This window comes from Heterocephalus glaber, unplaced genomic scaffold (assembly GCF_053883595.1).
Source record: "Heterocephalus glaber isolate CG9 unplaced genomic scaffold, H.glaber_assembly_v1.0 deba00001472, whole genome shotgun sequence".
NCBI classification, from domain to species: domain Eukaryota; kingdom Metazoa; phylum Chordata; class Mammalia; order Rodentia; family Bathyergidae; genus Heterocephalus; species Heterocephalus glaber.
The window spans coordinates 75,039,704-75,063,216 of record NW_028258315.1 but is presented as its reverse complement, the minus strand read 5'-3'; the positions used below and the strand labels follow the sequence as shown (position 1 = coordinate 75,063,216).

The 23,513-nt window shown below is 36.7% G+C and overlaps 1 protein-coding gene across 16 annotated transcripts in view; it reads right to left on the bottom strand.

Moving 5' to 3' along the window:
• Nek10 (NIMA related kinase 10) overlaps positions 1-23,513 on the bottom strand; it is a 271,741-nt gene that overhangs the window by 14,363 nt on the left and 233,865 nt on the right. For 11 of the 16 annotated variants that reach the window (XR_002387088.2, XM_021238706.2, XM_087182189.1 and 8 more), the window contains 2 exons: positions 18,201-18,311; positions 748-856 (listed from right to left, as the gene is read on the bottom strand). Coding sequence is in view for 13 of the 16 variants with exons in the window: in XM_021238706.2 (XP_021094365.1) it covers positions 748-856; positions 18,201-18,311 (220 nt within the window). In the remaining 3 variants the exon portion in view is untranslated. Of the gene's footprint in view, positions 1-747; positions 857-18,200; positions 18,312-23,513 lie in introns of those variants that run through there. The other 5 variants (XM_013077058.3, XM_021238701.2, XM_021238702.2 and 2 more) reach the window with 3 other exon arrangements.

Here is a 23,513-nt window from a genome sequence, read left to right as displayed (position 1 = left end):
GGGCAGCTAGAACACTTCTTGGAGTTCACATATAACAAGAACAGTGCAATTATGTTGCGCCTGTACCAGCAGCCAGGCATTTCTTATGTTCACTTGCTACTCCCTATAACTCTATGGTGTTGGTGTTATTACTTTTAATTTTATTCATTATTCATTATTTTACTACCATATTTCTCCCTGTTTTACAAGAAAGGACAGTGAAGTTCAGAGAGGTTAAATAATTTGTCTAAGGTCGGCCACTAAATGGCTGAACTGAGATTTGAACCTAGGCGTGTAGACTTCCAGAATCGGTGCCTTTAGTTCCTAGGCTATAATGCCTTGCTATGTGAAATTTATGATAAAAATTTATAAAGTTATATATGTCTGCTGTGAATTCCTCAGGTAAATTACATGTTTTCTCTATTTTGAATATTTAAACTTTCCATTTCTTATCTCCCCAGATGCTTTTGGGGATTTGATTTTCCATTATCAGACAAGCAAGAAGAAATAAAAGGAAATACAATTCACCAGCATAGATTCTGCTACTTGTTTACAGTATTAATAAATGACCAAAGAACCTGACACATGTGTAAGATAAATCTCAGGGAATTTCTACATCCTTTCTATATATCCCTTTTGTCTATTGCCACAGATAACAAAAACAAGCTCTATATTTCTTGTCAGTAGGAGATGATATGTTAGGAATAGTTGTTGATTCAAGCTGTATTTTTTTGTGAAAGCTAAATTACCCATATGTGTGACTATTACCTGTTGGATCATTTGGGGACAAGCTGTTTTCACCTGATGAATGATGTAATAAATGGTAATCTGCTGTAAAAAAGTTCGGTTCAATTGGTTCTGGAGATCCCTGAGATAACTGAAATAAAAGAAAAGCAAAATCACATCTTATTTTGTATTCCAAAGTAAATGACAGGAGATTTCTGAATGGAGCTTTCCATTTTCCTATGTCTCTTCATAGAATATTTAGTGTTCCAGGGTTTTCAATCTTATAAACAGATAAACATCTTCTTCCTTCTGAAAGAACTTATAAACTAGAAACAGGCAAATTACAATGAAAGTAAGTTAGACAATTCCCTGGCCACATAAAAAAATATAGTTTGTAGATTTGTGAGAGCAAAATAAAAATGAATAGAAAAATAATGGCATGAGCCTGGGGCATCAAGATATTAGTTTTAATCAGAAGAAGAAGGGATAAAGTCCATTATTCAACAAAATAATATGTTTAGTCCAAATCACAACCCTCTTGCAAGTGCTTTCTCTGAACAATGGCTTCTTGTTTGACCAAAATTAATTAGTTTTTAAATATATTTTTCTAAATTACTATTAATTACTTTTAGTCTCCAAACATAGTTCTTAATATGCTAAAGAAAAGAGTAATTCAACCAACGACAGAATTTATTAAAGTTCAAATTGCTTAATGCTTCTCTACAAAGCTAAATTTTTAAAATGAAATTTTAGGCTATAAATGTTTTTCAACTCCTTTCACTTTTAATTCCAACCAACATTTGGGCTGGACAAATTTTAATGGTTGAGTTAATATAACATACTTCTAAAATGTCAAATATTAATAAAGCACAAACAAGTGACATAATTTGGACTATATAATAGTAGTTACTTTGGATTCACATACCTTGTTTATGAGTTAAAATGTTCAATCACTTGAGAAAATTGGCACTGTATACCACAATGAAACAACATATGCCTACCCTTGACCCAGCAATCTCACTCCTAATGATTGGTATGGAAGAAATGAGTACATATATCCATCAAGTGATATGTGTAAGAATGTTCATAATGCCTTATTCATAACTAAAAATTGGGAAATCTCAAATGTCAATGGACAGAACAGATACATTGTGAGGGGATCATAAATGGAATTCTCCAACAAAAAAGGAAGAAATTATTAATATTTACAATACAAATGTACATCAAACAAACCAAAAAAAGCCAGGAACAAAAGAACATAGTATGCAATTTCTTTCTTTTTTACAAACTGAGGGTTGAACCCAGGGCCTTTGCACTGAGCTACATCCTTAGGCCCTGTACATTTTCACAACCAGCCACAAGTAACTAATGGTAATAGAACTTGAGGCAGAGAATGTTGCTTGACCAGGAGAGAGCCTTCTGTGAGGCTAGAAATATTGATGTCAATGGTGATTATTGGGGTAAATATATGCGTAAATATTTATGTGTAGGTACCTCACTATATGGATTATACATTTTATACCTCAATAAAAAATTTGTATTAACAAGTGATAGCTAACTATTCCATCGTTGGATTTTAGATGCAGTAAAAGTAGATCTTTTTGTTTTCTAATCTCCATTTTACCAAATACCTAATACATTAGAAAAAATGGCTCCATCTTGTTTTATTCTTGAAATTTTATTTTCCTTGCCTCGGTGACAATGATAAAATTAATAATTCACCTGTAATATGACAGGATTGTAAGACTGTAAGATATTGTAATGAAATCCACATGCTTACTTCTTATCAGTATCATGAGGTAACCCTAAGCATCCTGCATGTCTCATGTCCCAGCTAGTAGATCACATTGACTGTAAGCTTTTTAATGTATCTTATGATGCTGAAAATAATTTCCTGGTCTTAGCTTTCAAGTGACTTCAGATGGTAATATTTTCCATATGGTTAAGCATAGGAGTAATCTGGCTGGCTGAAATGCTCATTCTAATTATAGAAAGCTTATTCAACTTAATTGTTAGGTATACTTTGGAATCCTAAAAATTTCATAGCCTGGAAAATGTTTAAACCTCAAAGTAAAGTGTGTGAATTGTACCTTGGAAAGGTCAAGACTGTCATCTTAAGATGACAAGGACAAGTTCTTTTCCTTGATTTTAAACCTTGAAGAGAGAGGTTTTTGAGGTTTCCATTTTATGTCACATTAGCAATCTCCTTCAGCTTAAGAACGTCAGATCCTCAGATGGGCTAGGGATGAAGGAAAGGACTAAAATTCACTAGCCTTCCATTTAAACACAGAAATATTTATTTATATTCTATGAACTTCTCAGAATATCTTTTTGCAGCTTAGTATCTAAATATAAATATTCTTTCAGTGAACATTTTTTTGCACCTTACTATGTGCTGGACAGTATGTTTTACAGTCTGAGGAGGATACAGAAATGATTTTTGTTTTTTCCATACTGGGGTTTGAACCCAAGGCATTCACAATGATCTATATCCCTCCCTCCTTCTCCTCCTATTTTTTAAAACTTTTATTTATTTTGAAACAAGGTTTCTTTCTGTGGCTAAATTATCTGACTGGGTTTGATCTTGCAATTCTCCTGTTTCAGCTTCCCAGAGGGCTGTGATTACAGGCATGCACCACACATTTCTTAGAGACTTGCGATCTGACCAGGAGAATAGGTTAGTGTATATAAAACAACAGGCATGATGCAATAAATCATAAAATGTGAAATGAGGTGATGAGTTCTAAGCTTCTAAAAACCAGACCTTCATGAAGACTAGCATGGCTTTCTCAGGCTCTGCGGAAGAAACAGAGGGGCCATACCTTGAAGGATGGATTTAGGTGGATGAAAGAAAACTAAGTGGACATTACAGGTGAGGGAAATTGCCTAAATTTGGTTAAAATTGGTTAAATTTCAGGCATTGGATTTTAATTACAAAATGATTAAAGAAATATGACATGAATCCATGTTATGGTGTTATGGTGAATGGTCTAGAATAAAGACAAGGCAAGTTTCACTCATTAATTCAGTAAATTTTTAAAATCAACTGTTATATGCCAAGTGCAGATCCATACAAAGAGAAAACCCAATGATCATCCAAAGTTGTAGTGTCAGAACTTGCTCCTGACTTAGGGAGAAGCATGTCTCTAAAATGTCCACTCACATACATGTAAAATGGCAACTGTGTCGAATGTTTAAAGGGTGGGTCTGTAGTTCCAGATAGATTTGACTAAGCCAGGGAAGGCTTTGGCAGGAAATTGACACTTCTGCCAAGAACTGAAGTAACGAGTAAGAGTAAGTGAAAGGTAGTCTGGGAAGAACATTATAACAGATGGAAGAAAGGGCCTGATGGCTGGTGCTGAGATAGCAAAAAGCAAGAGTGGTGTGACATGAGGCTAGGCAGGGCTTGCACCACATAGGGATACAGATATTATGGATAGGATTTTCACATTTTATGCTATGATCTCCTTGAAGGCCTTTTTCATGTTTGTGTGTGTGTGTGTGCCTCTACATGTGTACATGCATTAGTGACAGAGAGAGAGAGAGAGAGAGGGAGAGGGAGAGAGAGGGAGAGGGAGAGAAACAGACAGACAGAGACAGAGAAAGAGAAGAGACAGAGAGACAGACTGTTTTGGAAGAACTCCCCTCAATGTAATGCAATGAACATAACAGTTTGAGTGGAGTTTCAGGGTGAACGCAGACAATGAAGAGGCAAAGAACCTCTAAATAAATAATCCAGCCTAGGAAGCTGGATCCCAGACTTTAGGTGATGTTGTTGGAAGCTATTAATGCTTTTGAGTATACTGATAACAAAGTTTAAGAAGTACTAATCTAGCAAGATGGATTAGAACACAAGGAGATCAGCAAAGAAGCTGTAACACTAATGCAAGAGAGAAGGAGCCAGAGCTTGGGCTAGGTGTTAATAACCAATATGCAAGATCCAATATTCTTACTTAATAATAACAGCAACACTTATTACCATTCACTGAAGACTTACAACATTCCAGACATATTTTAGTATATGATATTCTATTTGGTTTGTACAACTGCTTTCTAAGGTAAACATTATCCCCATTTTATACATGAGGAAATTTCTAAGTAAAATCATTTGCCCAAGGAGCAGAGCTATTAAGTGGCAGGACTCACAGCTGTCTACCATCAAAAGTCAAGCAAAACCATCTAGCCTACAAAGACTCCCCATCTGTTAATGACTTGGAGGATACAAAACATAAAGTGAAGCAGTTTGAAAGTGACTGTAAGGCTTAAAGATGGAGCAGGAGAAAAAACGGATGTTTCCAATCATATTGATGTGGACACAGGAAGAAAGATGAGGTTGCAAGTCTAATTCTGGATGTGCCAGAGTGCAAAGTAAATGTTTCCAGTAATGGGAAATAAGGAAGACAAGACAGGATGTCTTTAAAGCAGTGGCCTCTTATGGCTGTCTGAGGCTGGAGGGTGGGGGGTTCAGGAGCCCCACACCAGTATGGCAGGAGCCATACTGCTGTGCTTCATGAGCGGTCAGCTTGCCGGGGGGGGGGGCCCCCCGTAGGTAGCATGCGTGCTCTGTTGGGAAGAATGTGAAAGACCCTTCTGAGCTGTTATAAAAGAGCTCAGCTGTTCTGACTCCTACAGTTCTGAAGAACAAATGATTGTACACACTTTGGAACTAAACAAAAATACACAAAACTAACTGTATCACTTTCCATCTCACCCCAAAACATCACTGATATTGAGCAGGTTCTGAGTAGTTTTAGCATTTTCTTGGTCAATTGAGAATATAGTACTTCTTAGGCAGAATCTAAACAGAAGAAAATGATGGGAAGCAACAAATGTAATCTTTACTAAGTTTCCCAAATGATGTCTTCTTTTCTATATCATAAAATAGGGTTATCTCCTGCAAAACAATTACACAAATTATTTGAGATCCAATCAACTGAAGTAGAACTCTGAAGGAAATTGAGTCAAATGCAAATTAAATTAGATGCCAGTAGTAAGAAAATCTGCAGTATGTTCCACCACTCTGCACTTGCCAGTTCTAATTTCATTTTCTTTAGATTTTCCTTGTCCTCCTTGACTGACCTGCACCATTATAAGCATAAGATATTGTATAATTTTTCATCTTTTCTAACTTACAGTTTCTTTCTTTTAGTTTTTATTAGCTTTTTGAGGCCACTTTGTTAACAGAAATGTCCAATATTTATACACATTTGTTTTCTCATACTTACACACACACATTCCATCATCAGCTCCACCATACTCTCTAAGCCCCCACTTCTACCCACTGCTGTTGTGGTGTTTACATTTCCACCAAGAACTGTATCCCTAACAGAGATCCCAGAACTAAAAGAAGGCTGGAAAACTACCATTCTATGTTAAGTACAACCATCAGCTTCTCCTTCCTGGACCCAGATCTCAATCTGGCACTGACAGTGGTTATAAAGGCAAAGAGTGGGGTACTGCATAACCTTTGTTCCTTTTTTCCAGCCCCATTGTGATTAAATGTGAGTTAATGGATAAAGATGCTTGTTAGTTTTGGGACACTAGATAAAAATCTGTAACAGACCTAAAGTCCCAAAGTAAACTACTCAACTCCTTGTTTGCCCAGAACTGATGTTCCGGACACCACAATCTATAGAACAAGCTGCAAATGTCTGCTGACCATCAATACGTGACAGTCGACCACTAACCTTTGTCCCCTTTTCTTTAATTCTATATGTTAACTTCCCCCTCAACCCCCTATAAAAACAGCCTCGGACTCTGAGCCAGTTGCCTCTCTAAGCTATTTTGCTTTGGGAGTGCTGTCTGGCCAGACTAATAAAGGTCTGTTTTACTTTCCAACTTGTCCGGTGTGTTCCTTCCCGGGTGTTCTTCGCTGTAGTCAGCTCCTCGGAGCGTTTGGTAAGGCCAACGGTCTTACAAGAGGACAGGTGGCCTGACTCCACTACACAGGACAGCCCTGTTATAGGAGCTTCTCTACTTGGTCAACATAACTCAGTGCAGCACCCTGCTAATTTATGATGCCTCTACAAGGTTCTGGCAAGGACTAGGCAAATATAATGTATGATTATTATATGCATAAAGAGCCATTAATTAAAGTTCAAAGAGCTGATCATTCTGCCTGTCTCGAAAAGAGCTGAAAACCTGGAGTCAGGAATTAAAGAAAGTGCCAGCTGTTAAATAACGCAAACTTGACCTGCTGATCTGCATTGAAATGGAGACCAGAAACCAAACAGAAGTGTCAAGAAGGCCCATGCTGATAGGAAGAAGTTCTGGGTTATCTAGCTCACACACCAGGAAAATGTCACTGGGTTTTTTTCTAGGCCTTCTCATTCAAAGTGTGCACATAGAATGACAGTGTTAGCAGTACTGGGGAGCTAGGTAGTAATGCAGAACTGTGGGCCCAGTGTGCTACTGTATATAGATAAATATTTTGACTGAACTAGACAGTCTGTGTTTCTAATAAAAAGTCCGAGAGTTTTTGTCTGAAAAAACATCAAATGTTCCCATTGGACAAGCACTGTACGTATTCTATTTAACTTTGCTACCCAGTGTGCGTCCCTGGTTCTGCAGCAGCTATTGGGTAGAAGCTGGCTAGAACACAATCTCCACCCTTCTACAGAACCACTAACTCAAAACCACACATTATCAAGATTCCCCATGATTGATATATACAATAAAATATGAGAAATTTTGACCCTCCTGTGCCACCAGTTTTCAACCTTGATAGTACAATGGAGTTACCTGGGAATGCTTGAAAAAAAAAACAACACCAGATCCAACCCCTGGAGAATCACCCCCAGTGGATTAATTAATGTGGTGTGTGACCTGAGTGTCAGTATATTTAAAAGCTCTAGATGATTCTAATAAGCAGCAAAATTTGAGAATGCCCAGGAATGGCTAAATGCTTAACTAGCCAACTGCTTCTCACCTGAGTCTAGATTCCTTTGGCTGTTTTAATCCTTGAAACAAATAATATTTGCCATTTATAATGTAATGATTCTCAAGCCTGACCACCCTGCTAAAATCACTAGGGGTCAGTCCCCCAATGAACTCATACAGTCCCTTCATACTAATGAGAAAAAGTCATCTTTGACCCCTAAAGGATGCAGCCCTCCCTAGTCAGTCTTTCATGCAGGTCTCTTGGATAGGACACAATCTGTCCCATTCTAGTTTGCTCCTTGTCAGAAGAGCTGTTTTCAAAATGCTAATTCCCAGCCATTGATATGGGAGAAGGCTGGCATCAATATGAAAATCAACCAAAGAACATCAACAAAAGACTCATATCATACCTACAATGTACCAATAAAAGAATTTAAAAAAAAAAGACTCATATCATAGAAAATTTAAACATTTACCAAAGTAGAGATAACAATACAATGAACTCTGTGTAACCATCACTCAGCTTAAACATGGCAAATCGTGCGTCATTTAATGTCTTCCATTTCCCCTCTTCCCCACACTCAGGAATTGGAAAACAAATCTTGTACAACATATGATATCATTAATATTCTAGCACGGCTTAATAAATATGGATTTCCTTTTTTAAAAAAAGAACCACAAATACAATTATCCCATCTAAGAGAAATTATTTATTCCTTTGTAAAGCAATGTATAATCAATGTTTAAATGTTCCTATTTCCCTCATAACTATATATTTAATATTTTTTTAGTTTAAGTCAGAAAGAAATAATTCAATACACTGAAAGTTACTGATATTTTTCCTCAACTAGTTTAATCATTTGATGAAGAAAAGAGATCATTTTTCCAAAATCTCGTGTGAATTTTGCTGATTATCCCCAGGGTGTCATTAGATATTTTTCTTCTTTCCTGTATTCTGTACAAGTAGTAAACTAGATCTGGAGCAAGAATTGGCAAATTATTTTGTGCAAAGTGTTAGATAATAAATATTTTCAGCTTGGAAGCTGTATGGTTTCTGTTTCAGCTACTCAAATATTCCATAGGCAGCATGTAAGTAGCCTTTGACAATACGTAAGTGAACACATGAGCTTATGTAAGTAAAACTTTATTTATAAAACTAGGCAACATGGTAGACTGGCATGAAGGCCTTTACTAGATAACTTTGCATTTATAGGCTTGATCAGATATTGATGTAAGCATTCAACAAAAATATGACAGAGACAATATTGTGTACTTCTATCAGGTGGCACATAATGCCTGGTTGTTCCTGTTTTTGTAATGTTAGCAGCTACTGGATATCACATCTAGATCTATTTTTTCATTAGGGGCTGGAAAACTGCAATATTCTTCATTTCTCTGGCAGTTATTAGCTGAAGTACTTCTATAATGAGAAACTTTTCTTCATCACCAATTTAGTTAGGCCTAAGAGACAATTAATAATTAATACAGGAAAGGCCAAATAAATAATTGTTTCTTTTGTAAACAATTTTGAAAATCATGAATGAGTTACTTAGCATTCTCCAAAGGTAACAATGTGAGATTTTTTTTTCATTAGTATCATGATGAACTCCAGATTGGAAAATTATTTAATGCTTTCAATCCATTGTGGTTATTTTTACTGATGCTCCAGTTATCCCATAGATGACCAGTGGGACCTTCTTTAGGTTGGCTGCTCATTCCTTTTGGTAGACCCTTGGATTCTTGATAGTACTGATTTGCATTATCTGCTGTGTCAAGATATTCAAGTCCAATCTTGAATACTTTCTACTTTAAGCCAATCAGAGATATCTCCAAGGATCTACAAGCGGAAGAGCTCATTGCTGCCTGATTAGTTTCTAGACTATTCTAGTGAATTTATTGGGAATTGTGTATTTTTTGAAGACATGTGTATTTTTTGAAATTTGAATTAATCTCTTCTATCTTATTTCATTTTCTTTTTCCCATATCAAAATTTCTAGCTTCCAAAGATGCATAAGTAATTATTCAGTTGCTTTATTGCCCCTAAAATTCCAGCCAAGATTGAGAAGACTGAGCTGAAGAACCCCTTAGGAGAATTATAAAGAATTTAATTTCATAAAAAAGAACTTTTCCACTTTTTAAAAAATTAATTTTATCAATATATTTAGGTATACAATATAATGACATTCATCATTGGAAATCTGCACCTTTACATAATCTCTCTTGGTTCTTATTTTTTCTCCATTCCTCTGCCTTCCCTGCAACCCCTCCATCCCTCCTTATCCACAAACCCTTTGCATTTTTTCATTTTCTCATATTACTTTCATTCCCTTCTTTCCTTTCTCCTACCACTCCCACTTCCCCTTCTGCTTTGCCCCTTTTCTTCCTATTTCACATTACCTATTATACCTTTTAGTCCTTATTTACACTTTCAGTTTCTCACACTAGAGAAACTATTCAGTATTTACACATGTGTTCTATTTAATTCACTTTCCAGTATCGCCTCAATGTGCATCCATTTAGCTATGAAAGTCTCTAATTTCTCGTTCTTTATGGTTGAGTACTCTACTTTATAAAAAATACCACATTTTCTTTATCCAGTCTCCAGTTGATGGGCAATTGGGCTGTTTAGAAGTTTTAGCTATCACAAATTATGCTGCTATAAACATGGGTGCACATATATCACTGTGGTATGATTCTTTTAATTCTTTGGGGAAGATACCCAGCAGGGGAATAGCTGGGTCAAATGGGACTTCCAGTCCTAGTTCTTTGAGGTATCCCCACACCGATATCCACAATAGTTCCACCAGTCTACACTCCCACCAGCAGGGGAGCAGGGTTCCTCTTTCCCCACAGCCCCACCAGCATTTGTTATTGGTTGATTTCATGATAGAAGCCATTCTTTCTGGGGTGAGGTGAAATCTCAGTGTTGTTTTCATTTGCATCTCTCGAATAGCCAGTGATGTTGAACATTTTTTCATATGTTTATTTGCTATTTCTTTTTTTTTTTTTTTTTTTTTTTTTTTGGTACCGGGGATCAAACTCAGGTCCTTCTACTTGCGAGGCAGGCAGCAGAACCACTGAGCTAAATCCCTGTCCCAATTTGCTATTTCTACTTCTTTGTCTGAGAAATGTCTGTTCATTTCAGATGCTCATTTTTGGATTGGGTCTTTAAATTTAGGAGGTCTGAATTTTTTAAGTTCTTTATAGATTCTAGATAGTAGACCTTTGTCTGAGGAACAGCTGGTAAAAAATTTTTCCCACATTGTGGGTTGTCTCTTCCACTGTTGGTAGTTTCTCTTGCTGTGCAGAAGCTTTTTAATAAGAAGAGATCCCACTTGTTGATTGTTTGTGCTAGTTCACAGGCAACTGAGGTTTTGTTCATAAAATCTTTTCCTACACCAATGTCTTCAAGAGTTCTACCTAACCACTGTTCCAGCCGGTTCAGCGTTTCTATTTTAATATTTAGATCTTTAATCCATTTGGACTTTAGTTTAGTGCATGGTGAGAGATATAGATCTAGCTTTAATCTTTGGCAAGTCAAAACCCAATTTTTCCAGCACCATTTATTAAAGAGGCTATCTTTCCTCCAGTGAGGGTGTTTGGCTCCTTTACCAAAGATGAGATGGCTGAGTGTGTCTGGAGTTGTTTCTGCATCTTCTAATCATTTCCACTGGTCCTCAGGTCTGTTTCTTTGCCAGTACCATGCTATTTTTATACAGTAGCTTTGTGGTATAGTTTCAAGTTGGGGATTGTGACACTCCCTGCCATGTCTCTGTTACCTAGAATTGCTTTTGCTATTCTGGATCTCTTCATGTTCCAAATGAATTTTTGGATTGTTTTCTCAAGGCCCATGAAGTATGCTGCTGGGATCTCAATTGGAATTGCATTGAATCTATATAGCAGTTTTGGAAGTATAGCCATTTTCACTATATTGATCCCTCCTATCCAGGAGCAGGGGATGTCTGTCCATTTTCTGATATCATCTTCAATCTCTCTTTTCAGAGTGCCATAGTTTTCAGAGAAGAGGTCTTTCATTTCTTTCGTTAGGATGATTCCTAGGTATTTCAGTTTTTTGGATGCTATTGTGAAAGGAATTATTTGCCCTATTTCTCTCTCCGTGAGTCTGTCATTTGTGTAGAGGAAAGCTATTGATTTTTGTGTGTTGACCTTGTAACCAGCTACTTGACTGAATTCGTTTATTAAGTCTAGAAGACTTTTGCTGGAGTTCTTGGGGTTTTCTATATAGAGTATCATGTCATCTGCAAATAATGACAATTTGACTTTTTCATTACCTATCTTTATTCCTTTTATTTCTTTCTCTTGTCTAATTGCCATGGCTAATGTTTCCAGAACTATTTTGAACAAGAGTGGTGATAGTGGACATCCTTGTCTTGTTCCTGATTTTAGTGTGAAGGATTTCAATTTTGACCATTTAGTATGATACTGGCTGTTGGTTTTTCATAGATGGCTTTTATCAGATTGAGGCAGAGACCATCTATTCCAATTTTTTGTAGGTTTTTTATCATAAATTTGTATTGGATTTTGTCAACTGCTTTTTCTACATCTATTGAGGTGATCATATGGTTTTTGTCCTTGGATCTATTGATATGGTGTATTACATTTATTGCTTTTCATATGTTGAACCATCTGTGCATCCCTGAGATGAATCCCACTTGGTCAGGGTGTATGATCTTCTTGATGATCTTCTACATTCTATTTACCAGTACCTTATTAAGGATTTTTGCATCTATGTTCATTAGTGAGATTGACCTGTAGTTCTCCTTTTCAGTTGGGTCTTTCTCTGCTTTGGGGATCAAGGTGATGCTTGCTTCCAGGAATGAATTTGGGAGTATTGCTTCCCTTTCAATTTCACTGAAGAGTTTAAACAGTAGTGACAGCAGTTCCTCTCTAAATGTCTTGTAGAATTCAGCAGTGAAGCCATCAGGGCCTGGGCTTTTCTTAGTTGATAAGATTTTAATTACATTTTCAATTTCATTGGTTGATATTGGGTTGTTCAGAATTTTAAGGTCTTCTTCATTCAACTTTGGTAATTCATATGTATCTAGGAATATTTCCATTTCTTCTGTGTTTTCCATCTTATTGGCAGATAGGTTCTGGAAGTAGGTATTGATGATCCTGGATTTCTGCTGGATCTGTTGTAATTTCACTCTTTTCATTCCTTTTTTTTGTTTTGTTTTGGTTTTTTTTTTGGTACCAGGAATCAAACTTGGGACCTTGCGCTTGCGAGGCAGGCACCAGAACCACTGAGCTAAATCCCCGGCCCTACTCTTTTCATTCCTAATTGCATGTATTCGGGCCTTTTCTTTTCTTTTTTTTCTTTCTGAGAAGGTTAGCTAAGGGTTTGTCACTTTTGTTTATTCTTTCAAAGAACCAACTCTTGGCTTCATTGATTTTTTGTATTATTCTCTTAGTTTCCATTGCATTGATTTCTGCTCTGATCTTTATAATTTCTTCCCTTGTATGAGCTTTGAGTTTGTCCTGCTCTTCTTTTTCCAGAAGCTTGAGGTTCAGCATCAGGTTGTTTAATTGGGCTCGCTCTGTTTTCCTAATATGAGTATTCACTGCTATGAATTTCCCTCATAACACTGCTTTGTGTCCCATAGATTCCGATATGTTGTATTGTCATTGTCATTTAATTGTAGGAACTATCTGATTTCTTCTTTAGTTTCCTCTGTGAACCATTTGTTATTCAGAAGTATGTTGTTCAATTTTCATGTGTTTATGAAAATCTTGTGGTTTCTTTTGCTATTGATCACCAATTTCATCACACTAATATAGAGAGCATAACTTCAATTCCTTTGCAGTTTCTTAAACATGTTCTGTGAGCGAGTATGTGGTCTGTTTTGGAGAACAACCCATGTGCAGTTGAAAAGAATGTGTATTCTGATTTTGTGGGCTGGAACACTCTGCAAACATCTGTTAAGTTTATTTGTTCAAGAGTTTGATTGCGTTCTAGTATTTTGTTGCTTATTTTTTGTTTAGTTGATCTATCTATTTGTGAAAGTGGGGTATTGAGGTCCCCCACTACTACTGTATTAGTGCTTATTTGATTTTTCATGTCCATTAGTATTTGTTTTATATAGTTGGGCGCACTCATGTTTGGTGCATGTATATTTATGATTGTTATCTCTTCCTCTTGGATTGTTCCCTTTACAAGGATGGAGTGTCCTTCTTTGTCTCTCTTAATCTGTGTTGGTTTGAAATCCACTTGATCTGCAAACAGGATAGCTACTCTTGCTTTTTGGGGGGTTCCTGTCCCATGGAGTATTGTTTTCCACCTTTAACTTTCAGTCTATGAGTTTCTTTTTAAATTAAGTGTGTTTCTTGTATGCAGGATATTGCTGGATCTTACTTCTTGACCCATTCTGCCAGTCTATTTCTTTTGATTGGTGAATTGAGACTATTAAAACTGATGGTTATAACTGATACGTATTGACTTATCATTGCCATGACTTTTTCTTTTTGTTGGATTCTCCCCATTTGCATTTAATTTCTTGTTGTGCCCGATGGATTCATTCTGCTGGGCTTCCTGGGGTTGTGATTCTTGTTGTCTTTTCCTAGGATACTGTCTAACATTTTTTGGAGTGCTGGTATAGTATTAATGAAGTTCTTAAGATGCTCTTTGTCAGGGCTGCCTATTAAGCTCAGTGGTTTTGCTGCCTGCCTTGCAACCACAAGGACCCGAGTTCAATCCCCAGTACCAAAAAAAAAAAGAAAAAAATCCCCTTTTTATGAAAGTATCTTATTTCTTCATCAATTTTGAAAGATAGTTGTGCAGGGTACATCAATCTGGGTTGGAGGCTGTTTGCCTTTAGGGCTTGAAATACATCACTCCAAGGTCTTCTTGCCTTGAGGGTTTGCATTGAGAAGTCTGCTGTGATTCTGATAGGCTTTCCTTTGTATGCGATTTGCTTTTTTTCTCTAACTGCTTGTAGAATTTTGTTCTTCTGTTGGGTTTCTGGAATCTTAACTACTATATGCCTACGTGTAGATTTTTTTTTGATCACGGCTAGTTGGAATCCTATATGCCTCACTTATCTGTATGTCAAGTTCTTTTCCCCTGCTTGGGAAGTTTTCTGCTATCACTTCTGTGAAGTTTTTTCAAGTCATCTGCACTCTCTCCTGTTTCTTCATTGACTCTGATCAGTCTTATGTTATTCTTCTTTGCATCGTCTAGCAGCTGCTGTATTGATTTCTCGTGGTCCCTTACTATTTTACAGCAATTTTTCTTTTCCTGGTCACTAATTGCAATCTTATCTTCTATATCTGAAATTCTGTTTTCTCATTGGTTCATTCCACTGTGTAAACTTTCAATGGAGTTTTTAATCTCCCGGAAATCTGTTTGCATCTGTTTTATGGATTCCATTTGTTTTTTATGTTGGGATTCCATCATGCTCCTCAGCTCCTCTATTTTTTTATCTGTGTCCTCTCTAGATTTATTAGTCATGTCTTGCACTATGGGCATAATCTCTTCTTTTATTTGAGAAAATATTTCTGATTTCATTTTTTCTAGATCCTCTTTTTTTTTGCCTGTTCAGGGAGTCCAGGTGGTTGAGTATCAGATTGTTCCATCTCATTCCCCTTTAAGGTTGCTTTAGGTGATGTGGAAGTCTGGTTGTGAGACTTGTTTATGTGTCTTCTTATATCAATGGGCAGGTGAGGGGATGCTGCTGGTGCCCTCGAGGCTCACCTCCTCTGAACTGGGGGCAGCTCTGCTCCTCGGCACTGGGGGCGGTGGTAAGGTAGCTCAGAAGGTTCCTCCTTGTCGAGTCTCTAGAGATCTCAGTCCATGGTCAGATGGTTCCACAGCATGGCAGCATTGCAGAGTGGCCGGACAAATGAGAATCAGCTCATGGGATTTCCCATAAGATCTACATTTTATAGAGGTCTCAGTTCATAATCAGCTGGCTCCAAAACAGGGTGGATGGTAGACAGGCATTGCAGTGGAGAAACAACATGGCACCCACATGGTAGCAAAGGCAAAAAGAGGGACACTTTTCCACTTTTTGACTCATCTATATACCCTGCTGTGTCTTAGGCCCTTAATAAGTAGGTACAGTTATCCCATAATAATGCCTCCAACCTGGAGGAATGGGATCCCTCTATCTTACGGGGGTAAAAAGGTGTAAATCAAGTACATTTTATGTGCTATCTCCACATTCTCCTTCCATAGCCCTGTGTCAGGTGACTTTGTCAGTCAAAGGCTAATTAGCCACTCTTATGACTATGCAGAGGGTGAAAATCCATTTCTGGACAAATATTATTGCACGTAAAAGATTATATGAGAAAGGAGGAAAACAGAGGTCACAATTTTCTTCTTTAGGTTTACATATTCTTTCCATATTCATATAAAATATATTAATACATTATATCAATATATTTTAATGAGGAATTGAACAAATATAGAGTATCTTATATAGAATATATAACCATAGATTATATTCCATATGCAGTAATTATACACTAAGCCTTGCCACATCCCAGGCACTGTGCCATACCCTGAGGAGGAATCAAAGATGAATAAGAGACACTCACAGCCTTCAGGGGAAATAGTCATATAAAGTAAAGAAAAAGCTATTTAAAACATAATGATATAAGTTAAAAAGCATAAAGAAAGGGGATATTAATTCTGGACAGGGAAAATTATGGAAGGCTTTGACATAGGAGCTAACTTCTCAGTTCAGTGGTGAAGACATGATTTGGACATCCCAGATGGAAGGTTTACTAGGCACCCAGAAGGCAAGGCTGCCCTCCTGAATATGAGGATGTACACTGGGATGCTGCAAACCTTCATGGGAGCTGACTCCAGCCTGGGGCATCCTGCAGAAGAATGGGATTGTGCCTCTGCTGATCACGAGCCAAGCCCTAGCTGAAGCTGAGTGTTACTCTTGCCTTGCTTGAGGGTTCACACCCAGCACCCATTGACTGTCACAAACTTATAATATCAGAGATGGAGATGAGGCAATCTTCATGGGAGAATTGAATCTGTCTCTTCACCAAGTTGAAAATAAGGATAAGTCTGTTCCTCACGATTCCCTCACTGGAGCTTCCTCTACACCTCTACTGCCCCATTACTCCTTGTTTTTCTTCCCCACACCAGGAGCAACTTAATAAACTCTAATAAGAGATTCTCCCATGATAGAGAGGAAGGAAGACAAGAGATAGGCAGACAGGGTGCAATTTAACAAAAAGAAATCTCTTTGCCATCAAGGGAGGAAAGAAAGTACAGAAGAGACGCAAAGCCAAAAACCTGAATAATAAAAAGGAAAATGATTTGCTTTAAGGACATGCACTGGTGGAAAATCACTGAGTGAAGGAGAGTCAAAGCCACCTTTGTGCATCAGAAAGTTTTAGTAGTCACTTTCAATTCATAAAACTGGGATTTCTGATAAAATAAAGTTGTGTACAAACTGGATTATTCTGAATACCACTTTAATAAGAATATAAAAACCAAGCAACATGTAATCTTTTCATGGGAGATTTGAGCTTCTATCTTTTTAAAAGATATCTATTGGTATTCAGGATACAGTACGTAAATATCATAAAATAAATATCTGAGTTCTCTTTCACTTCTGCTTCAATCTCCTCTAGCTCTGTTTCTTGGTCTTATGTGGCAACACAATGCATGAAAGAAATCTTGCTCTCTGATCTCTGGTGGAATAGGGTTTATGCTTTGTTTACCTGCAGCTGTGCCTTCCCCTTCTACGATAGTCTCTTTTAGTCTGAGCATGCGTCCGTGGTGCCCAGCATCACTAATAGGAGGCAGCAAAGCAAAATCATTCTGTTTTCCTTTCTTATCAAAGAGTCTATCATATTTCCAGAAAAATGAATAAGTTTATGCTTAAGATTGGATTCATTAAAGGAAAAAGAAACTTCAAAGGAAAAGTTCACTGGCAGCAAAGACTATGCCCAAGTTTAAGTATATGAGGAATCTTTTTAAAAAACTGACCAAGCCTAGGCCTAAATTGCCTCTATCTAGGGCCTTTCAAAGACTGGAGAAGGGAGGCTCATGGCTGTTTGCAGAACAAAGGGATTTACTGCAATCAAGCTGTGTTAAGAGGAGGCAAACAATTTTTTTCCTGCCTGGTTGATTTAGTGACTTAGTTCCTGTATGTATGAACACAAATACTCAGTAGAACCTAAAGTTTAGGAGATTATAGAATGTTGAAGATGGACGTATTCGTAGGAAATTCATTTAACCCTCATGATGAAAATAATGGCTTCTGATGATTAACAGACTTCTCAGAATGTAAACCTTAATTTAGGGGTTTGTTGAAGACTCTTCTAATAAAATATTGGGCTAGAATCCTTTAAAACAGGCCAAATTATACACATTTTAAACTAAACATACATAGTAATATTTAATCTTTGAAAAGCATGCAGTAATACTGAAATAACTCTCTATTAGTCATCTGAAAATAATGGCCACAGAAATAAAGGTGAGAAGCAAAGACATCTCCTTGATGTGGTATTTTAAGCAGTGATGATATCCTTTAATAGAGAATAGAGCTTAAAGTAAAAAGTAAAGGAGATTATAAAATATAAATTTTATGATGTGTTTTTGTCAAAGAATTCCTTTATATAGAACACCATACCTTTTTAATTTCAGATTTCAAATTACAGGGGTTACTCTGCTGGCTGAAGAGGGATTTCTTGAATCTCTCTATAACCCTTCTTTTCAAATTGTGGTGCAAAGCTGGAGGAAGCTGTATAAAATGAGAAAACAATCATTGTAACCAAATTCTCAACACTGCATTACTGACTACTAGGAAGAATTTACTGAGGACCAATGTAACAATATTCACTCAATGGGACTAAATGAGAACTTAAATGTTACTTTAAATTAGCATTACTACATGCTATAGTTTTTCATCTTACATCTAGAGGAAATAAAATGTACTACTTTGCTTTCTTTCAAAGGCCTGCTTCCATTTATCTTATCATTGTTACACTTCTTGATATTACTTTATATATAATCACTAAATCATTTACTAATTTCACATATATTGAGGTTTCTGAAGAACAGTCTTGATGCAGAAGGGTGTGATTTATCAGATAGGTAGGTACTGATGGCTCGCCCAGAACCATATACAACACCCAGCCACTGCTCTGTTCCTGAAGGATCTGACACTTTACCCCTGAAAACACATAGCTTCCTTTGCTCCTAGTTAGAGAGCTGTCTGTTAGTGTTCCTGAAAATTCAGCTGAAGAGATCAAATTTTAGAGACCAATTTTATCCAGAAGAAACACAGAATGAATTACTAAATATTAGGACCTGGACAAGATGAGTTAGATTTAATAAATAAGTAAGACGTCATCATAGAATTTTTAAAAATATGGTAATTGGATGAAACAAGGGAACTAAAAATCCTAATATATAGTGCTTTGCAGATCAATTTATACAGGAAATCTAAGGTCCTGACAGCCCAGGGGGATGAAGTTTGGGTGAAGGATAGCAGGAAAGAAACAGGGTCAGAATTATAAGCGGCCTCAGGGTTGACATACGTTTCATTTTGTTTATGGAGCTCTTGACAGGAGAGTTTAAACTGTGAAGACAACAGATAGTTAAATGGAAAGGGGAGAGTGGTAGTAGGAGCTCAAGGTTTATAAGCAAGAATATAATGTAAACCCAAATAAAAAGAAAGAGGAATGTGGCAGAAACAATTATGATTCCACTCCTGCTCCATTTGCTAGGCTCCCTCATAGGTTTGGCTGCTGTCATGTGACTACTGGTGGGCAATAAAAATGACATTCTTCACTCCAAGGAGGAAGCAGTTCAAAGCCAGTGCTTCATGCATCTCTGTGCTTCCCTACTACAAGGTGCTTGGAATCCATCTTTCCAGATGACACATTCATAAGACGCAATACGGCCACCTGGCAAGCTCCACTTTGAGTAAGAAATAAACCTCTCTTGTGTCAAGCCAAGATATTTTGGGGAATAAATGTCAGTGATATAACTTTCTATATCCTAAATAATGTAAGAAACATCTATTCACTCAGGTTTCATGAAAGAAGAGGATATTTAAGGTAACAGAAGAGCAAAGAATGGGGTCTATGGAGCTCCTCACAATGACTGACTTTATAACCAAACACAACAGAATGCTGGGCTCATTATGAAGCACTGTAATTATATCAGTATAACACAGAAAAATAATGCAATTAAAAAGTGATTTTTAAATGCATCTGTAATCCTAATGCTTGAATCAAAGTAGGTTTAATTAGAGAAGAAAATGGATTGTTCTGGAGATACTGAGCCTTTCAATATTCTTTGAAAGGTTGTATAGTATGTCAGCACTGATTCTCTACTGATCTCTTTCGATGCCAATATTACTGCTTTCTTTTACCTTCATCCAGCCTTGATTCCTCCCCATAGCCTCAGCATTCGTTATACAGTGATACCTTGCTACTCATCATTAATCACTTCCAGGAAGCTTGCTGAGTGCCAAAAACTATGAGTACCATACAAATTGTTTTGGCTGCAAAGGGTAGTAAGTCACGAGATTATTGATACCAACAAGGTCTAGCCTGAGCGTTGAGTACCAAACTAATGGTGGAGACAGGGACAGAATTTTCACATCAGAATGCATTGAGTGCTAAATTTGATGAGTTTCAAAGCAGTCAAATACCAGGGTATGACTGTAATTATTGTTGTTCTTTCACATGGAATAAAAGGGGGAAATCATATAATGTGCAAGACAGACAGAGAGAGCTATTCCTCAGCATTAATGAATAAACAGATGAAGACAGATAATGGAAATAAGCATAAATGACATATATGTGAATGGAAGAATAACAAAAGAAGGATGAATTTAACTCAGAGTAGAAACAGACAATGGAGAGTAGAGGCAGGTACATACTTTCCTTATGAGGGGATGCAAATACAGGAAGAGTGCCGGAGAGACACCAGGTTTGATAATCCCTATAGTTTCACACCACAACCTGCCTGCCACCTCTCTAAATCAAATACCAGAAGGAGGGTTGGCCTATGTCTCTCTAGTTGCTGCAGTGTGACTGCAACATGGCTGTCCAAGGGAAAGACAGTAAGCACTGACTGCTCCACTAACATAAAGTACAGAGAGCTCATAGTTATTTCACAGGAGTTTCAGTCCAGTGCTGGTGTCTATCGTGTCAGATTACTTTAGATTCTCTGAAAACTCATACCACTTATTTAATTGTTAAGCCACTAGTTAATTTAGAATTGTGGTAACTGTTCCTGGAAGCCTGAATTAATTACATAAAAACTCCTTTGAGAAAGGTAACATTCAGGCAACTTAAGATTCACATACAGAGCAATATTAGAAATTATATTTTACTGCAATAATGATCATTCTAGGCAATACCCCATCTTTAAAATTTTCATGCAAGAATTTAAAGTGTTACCCAGAATGACTCATGTTTAATTGCAGATGATGTAAGTATAATAATATATTGTATACAAGAAGTATAATACTAAGAATAGAATATTAAAATCTATGATTCATACATGCTAGGCATTATGATTATTCCTTTATGTGCATTAGCTCACTTTTTTCTCCAACAAACTTATAAAGTAGATACTACTCTACAGGTGAGGAAATCAGAGCTTAAAATCATAAATGTTATGCAATATACTTTCTGAGACACTCAGTCTTCTAGCACAATCATTATCCTAGAGCAGACACTATCATTACTAGCATAAATGTAGGATAGCACTTTATAATTTATAAACATTTACACGTACTTTTTTTCAAGATACACAATAGTCCCAGCTCTCCCATTGTAATGATGAAGAAACAAATTCTAGAAAACATAATCATTTTCTCAAAAGTCACCCATATAAAAGCTCATTTGTTGCTTATTTTACTGTTCACACAAAGCAAAAAAAAAAAAGAAAGAAATATGTCTGTATGTTGTCTAGTAAGTTTTTTCAAACATGCATAATATATGGATTGTTTCTAAAGAAATTAATTCTCTGTACAAGAATATATCAGCAGATCATTAGTAATTAACAGGGATCCTTTTTTATTATTATTTTTTTGTACTGGGGATCTAACTGAGGTCCTTGAGCTTTCGGGGCAGGCGGTGGAACCACTGAGCTAAATCCTCGGCCCCTAACAGGGCTCCTTTTGATAGTGACCTAATCAGGATCACTGTAGGTTTGAGGCCAGTCTGGGCAACATAGTGAGCTCAATGCCAGCCAGAAATACATAGTGAGATCCTGTCTCAACAAAACAAAAGTTGCTATATACTAATTTTAAAACATTTACTTAATAAAATGATCAAAATGTAGCATAGACTTAAACTCAATACTTAATTTGGTTGTACAGGTCCTACCTAAGCAAAAACATCGAAAGAATCACATCGAAAGGTCACATAGGTACTTTAATCACCTTATCAGCCCAGTGATTTTTGTTTCCAGCAATAGAAATGAGCAACTGATTCCATTCTTAGTTTGCTGGTCTTAATATTACCATTTCACTTTTGATGAAAACAGATGTCAAATTAGTGAAGGCAGAGTAAGGATTTAACATCCTGCCTCTTAAAATAGTTGCTTTTAGATGATTTTCACAGATATATCTCCATGGAGACTGGACAGAAGAGAATACCACCAGCCAAAAACACAAGTTTTCTATTTAAGTTCATCTGTTGGTGGTCAAGAGATATCTGGCCCACAGTTCAGGGCTGCTGGCAAACGTTAAGTATGAAAATTTGACTAGTAAATAAATATGAGAGGGAAGTCTGTTTGTTTATTTTGTCAATTCAGTCTTACTTTGCCATTAGCAGAGAGAGAAAATTGATCTTGGTCTTGAATCTATAGCAAATAAACTAGTATAGTGTTTAGGCTTGTATTTTTTTTCTTTATGTGAGACTTCGACTTTGTTTACTACTATATGTTAAAGTTCCCCAGAGGGGAATCATTCTTTTCTGTGTGCAATGCCATGAACTTTAAAGTATTCTGAAAACTATTTTTAAAAACCACGGTAGTCATATCTGAACTTGTAACAAGGAAACGTACGCCATCCTGTCAAGTGATATGAAATCATTTGTTACTCTAGCAGTTCATAAGCATAATAATAAGATATTTTATTCTTGCTTTAAGATATTCATTTTTGCTTTAAAATACTTTGAAATCCAATAAAGAGGTGGACTACATCCATTAAAAGACTCATTACATAAAAATTAGCAAGATAGGCATAAACTTCAAAGATATTTCTCTCAATAATTAATAGTTGATATAACTAAAAAGCCATTTTTATAACACTAAAGAATATTTCCCATATTTCTATATTAATATTTCAATGGAAATGTACTTTAATATAAATTTTTATAGATGATAGATTATATTTTGATCTATTAACCACACACCTCCCACATCCATACATATTCCCTTCCACTCCTTTGCCCCCTTTCATTTAATCAGACCATCATGTAGCCTTTCCCTAAGAGAAATGTTGATAATAGAAAATGGAAAAGTAATCAGTTTTAGAATCTTCCATCTAAAACGCAGCTGTAAGGGAAACTGAAAGGAGCGCCAGATTTGGGATGAAACTTGACAGATGACAGCCAGGCTGCTGTAATAAAGATTCCCCAAGCTAAAGAGAACAAGAAATCAAATAGAAAGCAAGGAGAATTCAGAAATAGGTTGGTACCAAAGAAGGGAGTGGCTTGTTTCAGCCCTAGGCTAAGTTTGCCAGTTGTCGATATCTGCCAGCTCCAAGTCTTTCCTTGATTTTCCTGCTTGTGACACCAAAATATTTTCCCTCACCAGCTGGTTGGATGCTAAGCTCTTGTATCAGTTAGCTTTTCATAAACAGAACAAACACCTGACATATACAGCCTAAAGGAGAGGTTTAACCTGGCTCATAGTTTCAAAGGTTTCCATCCATGGTCAGCTGGCTCCTAGACAGGAACATCATGACAGAAGGGTG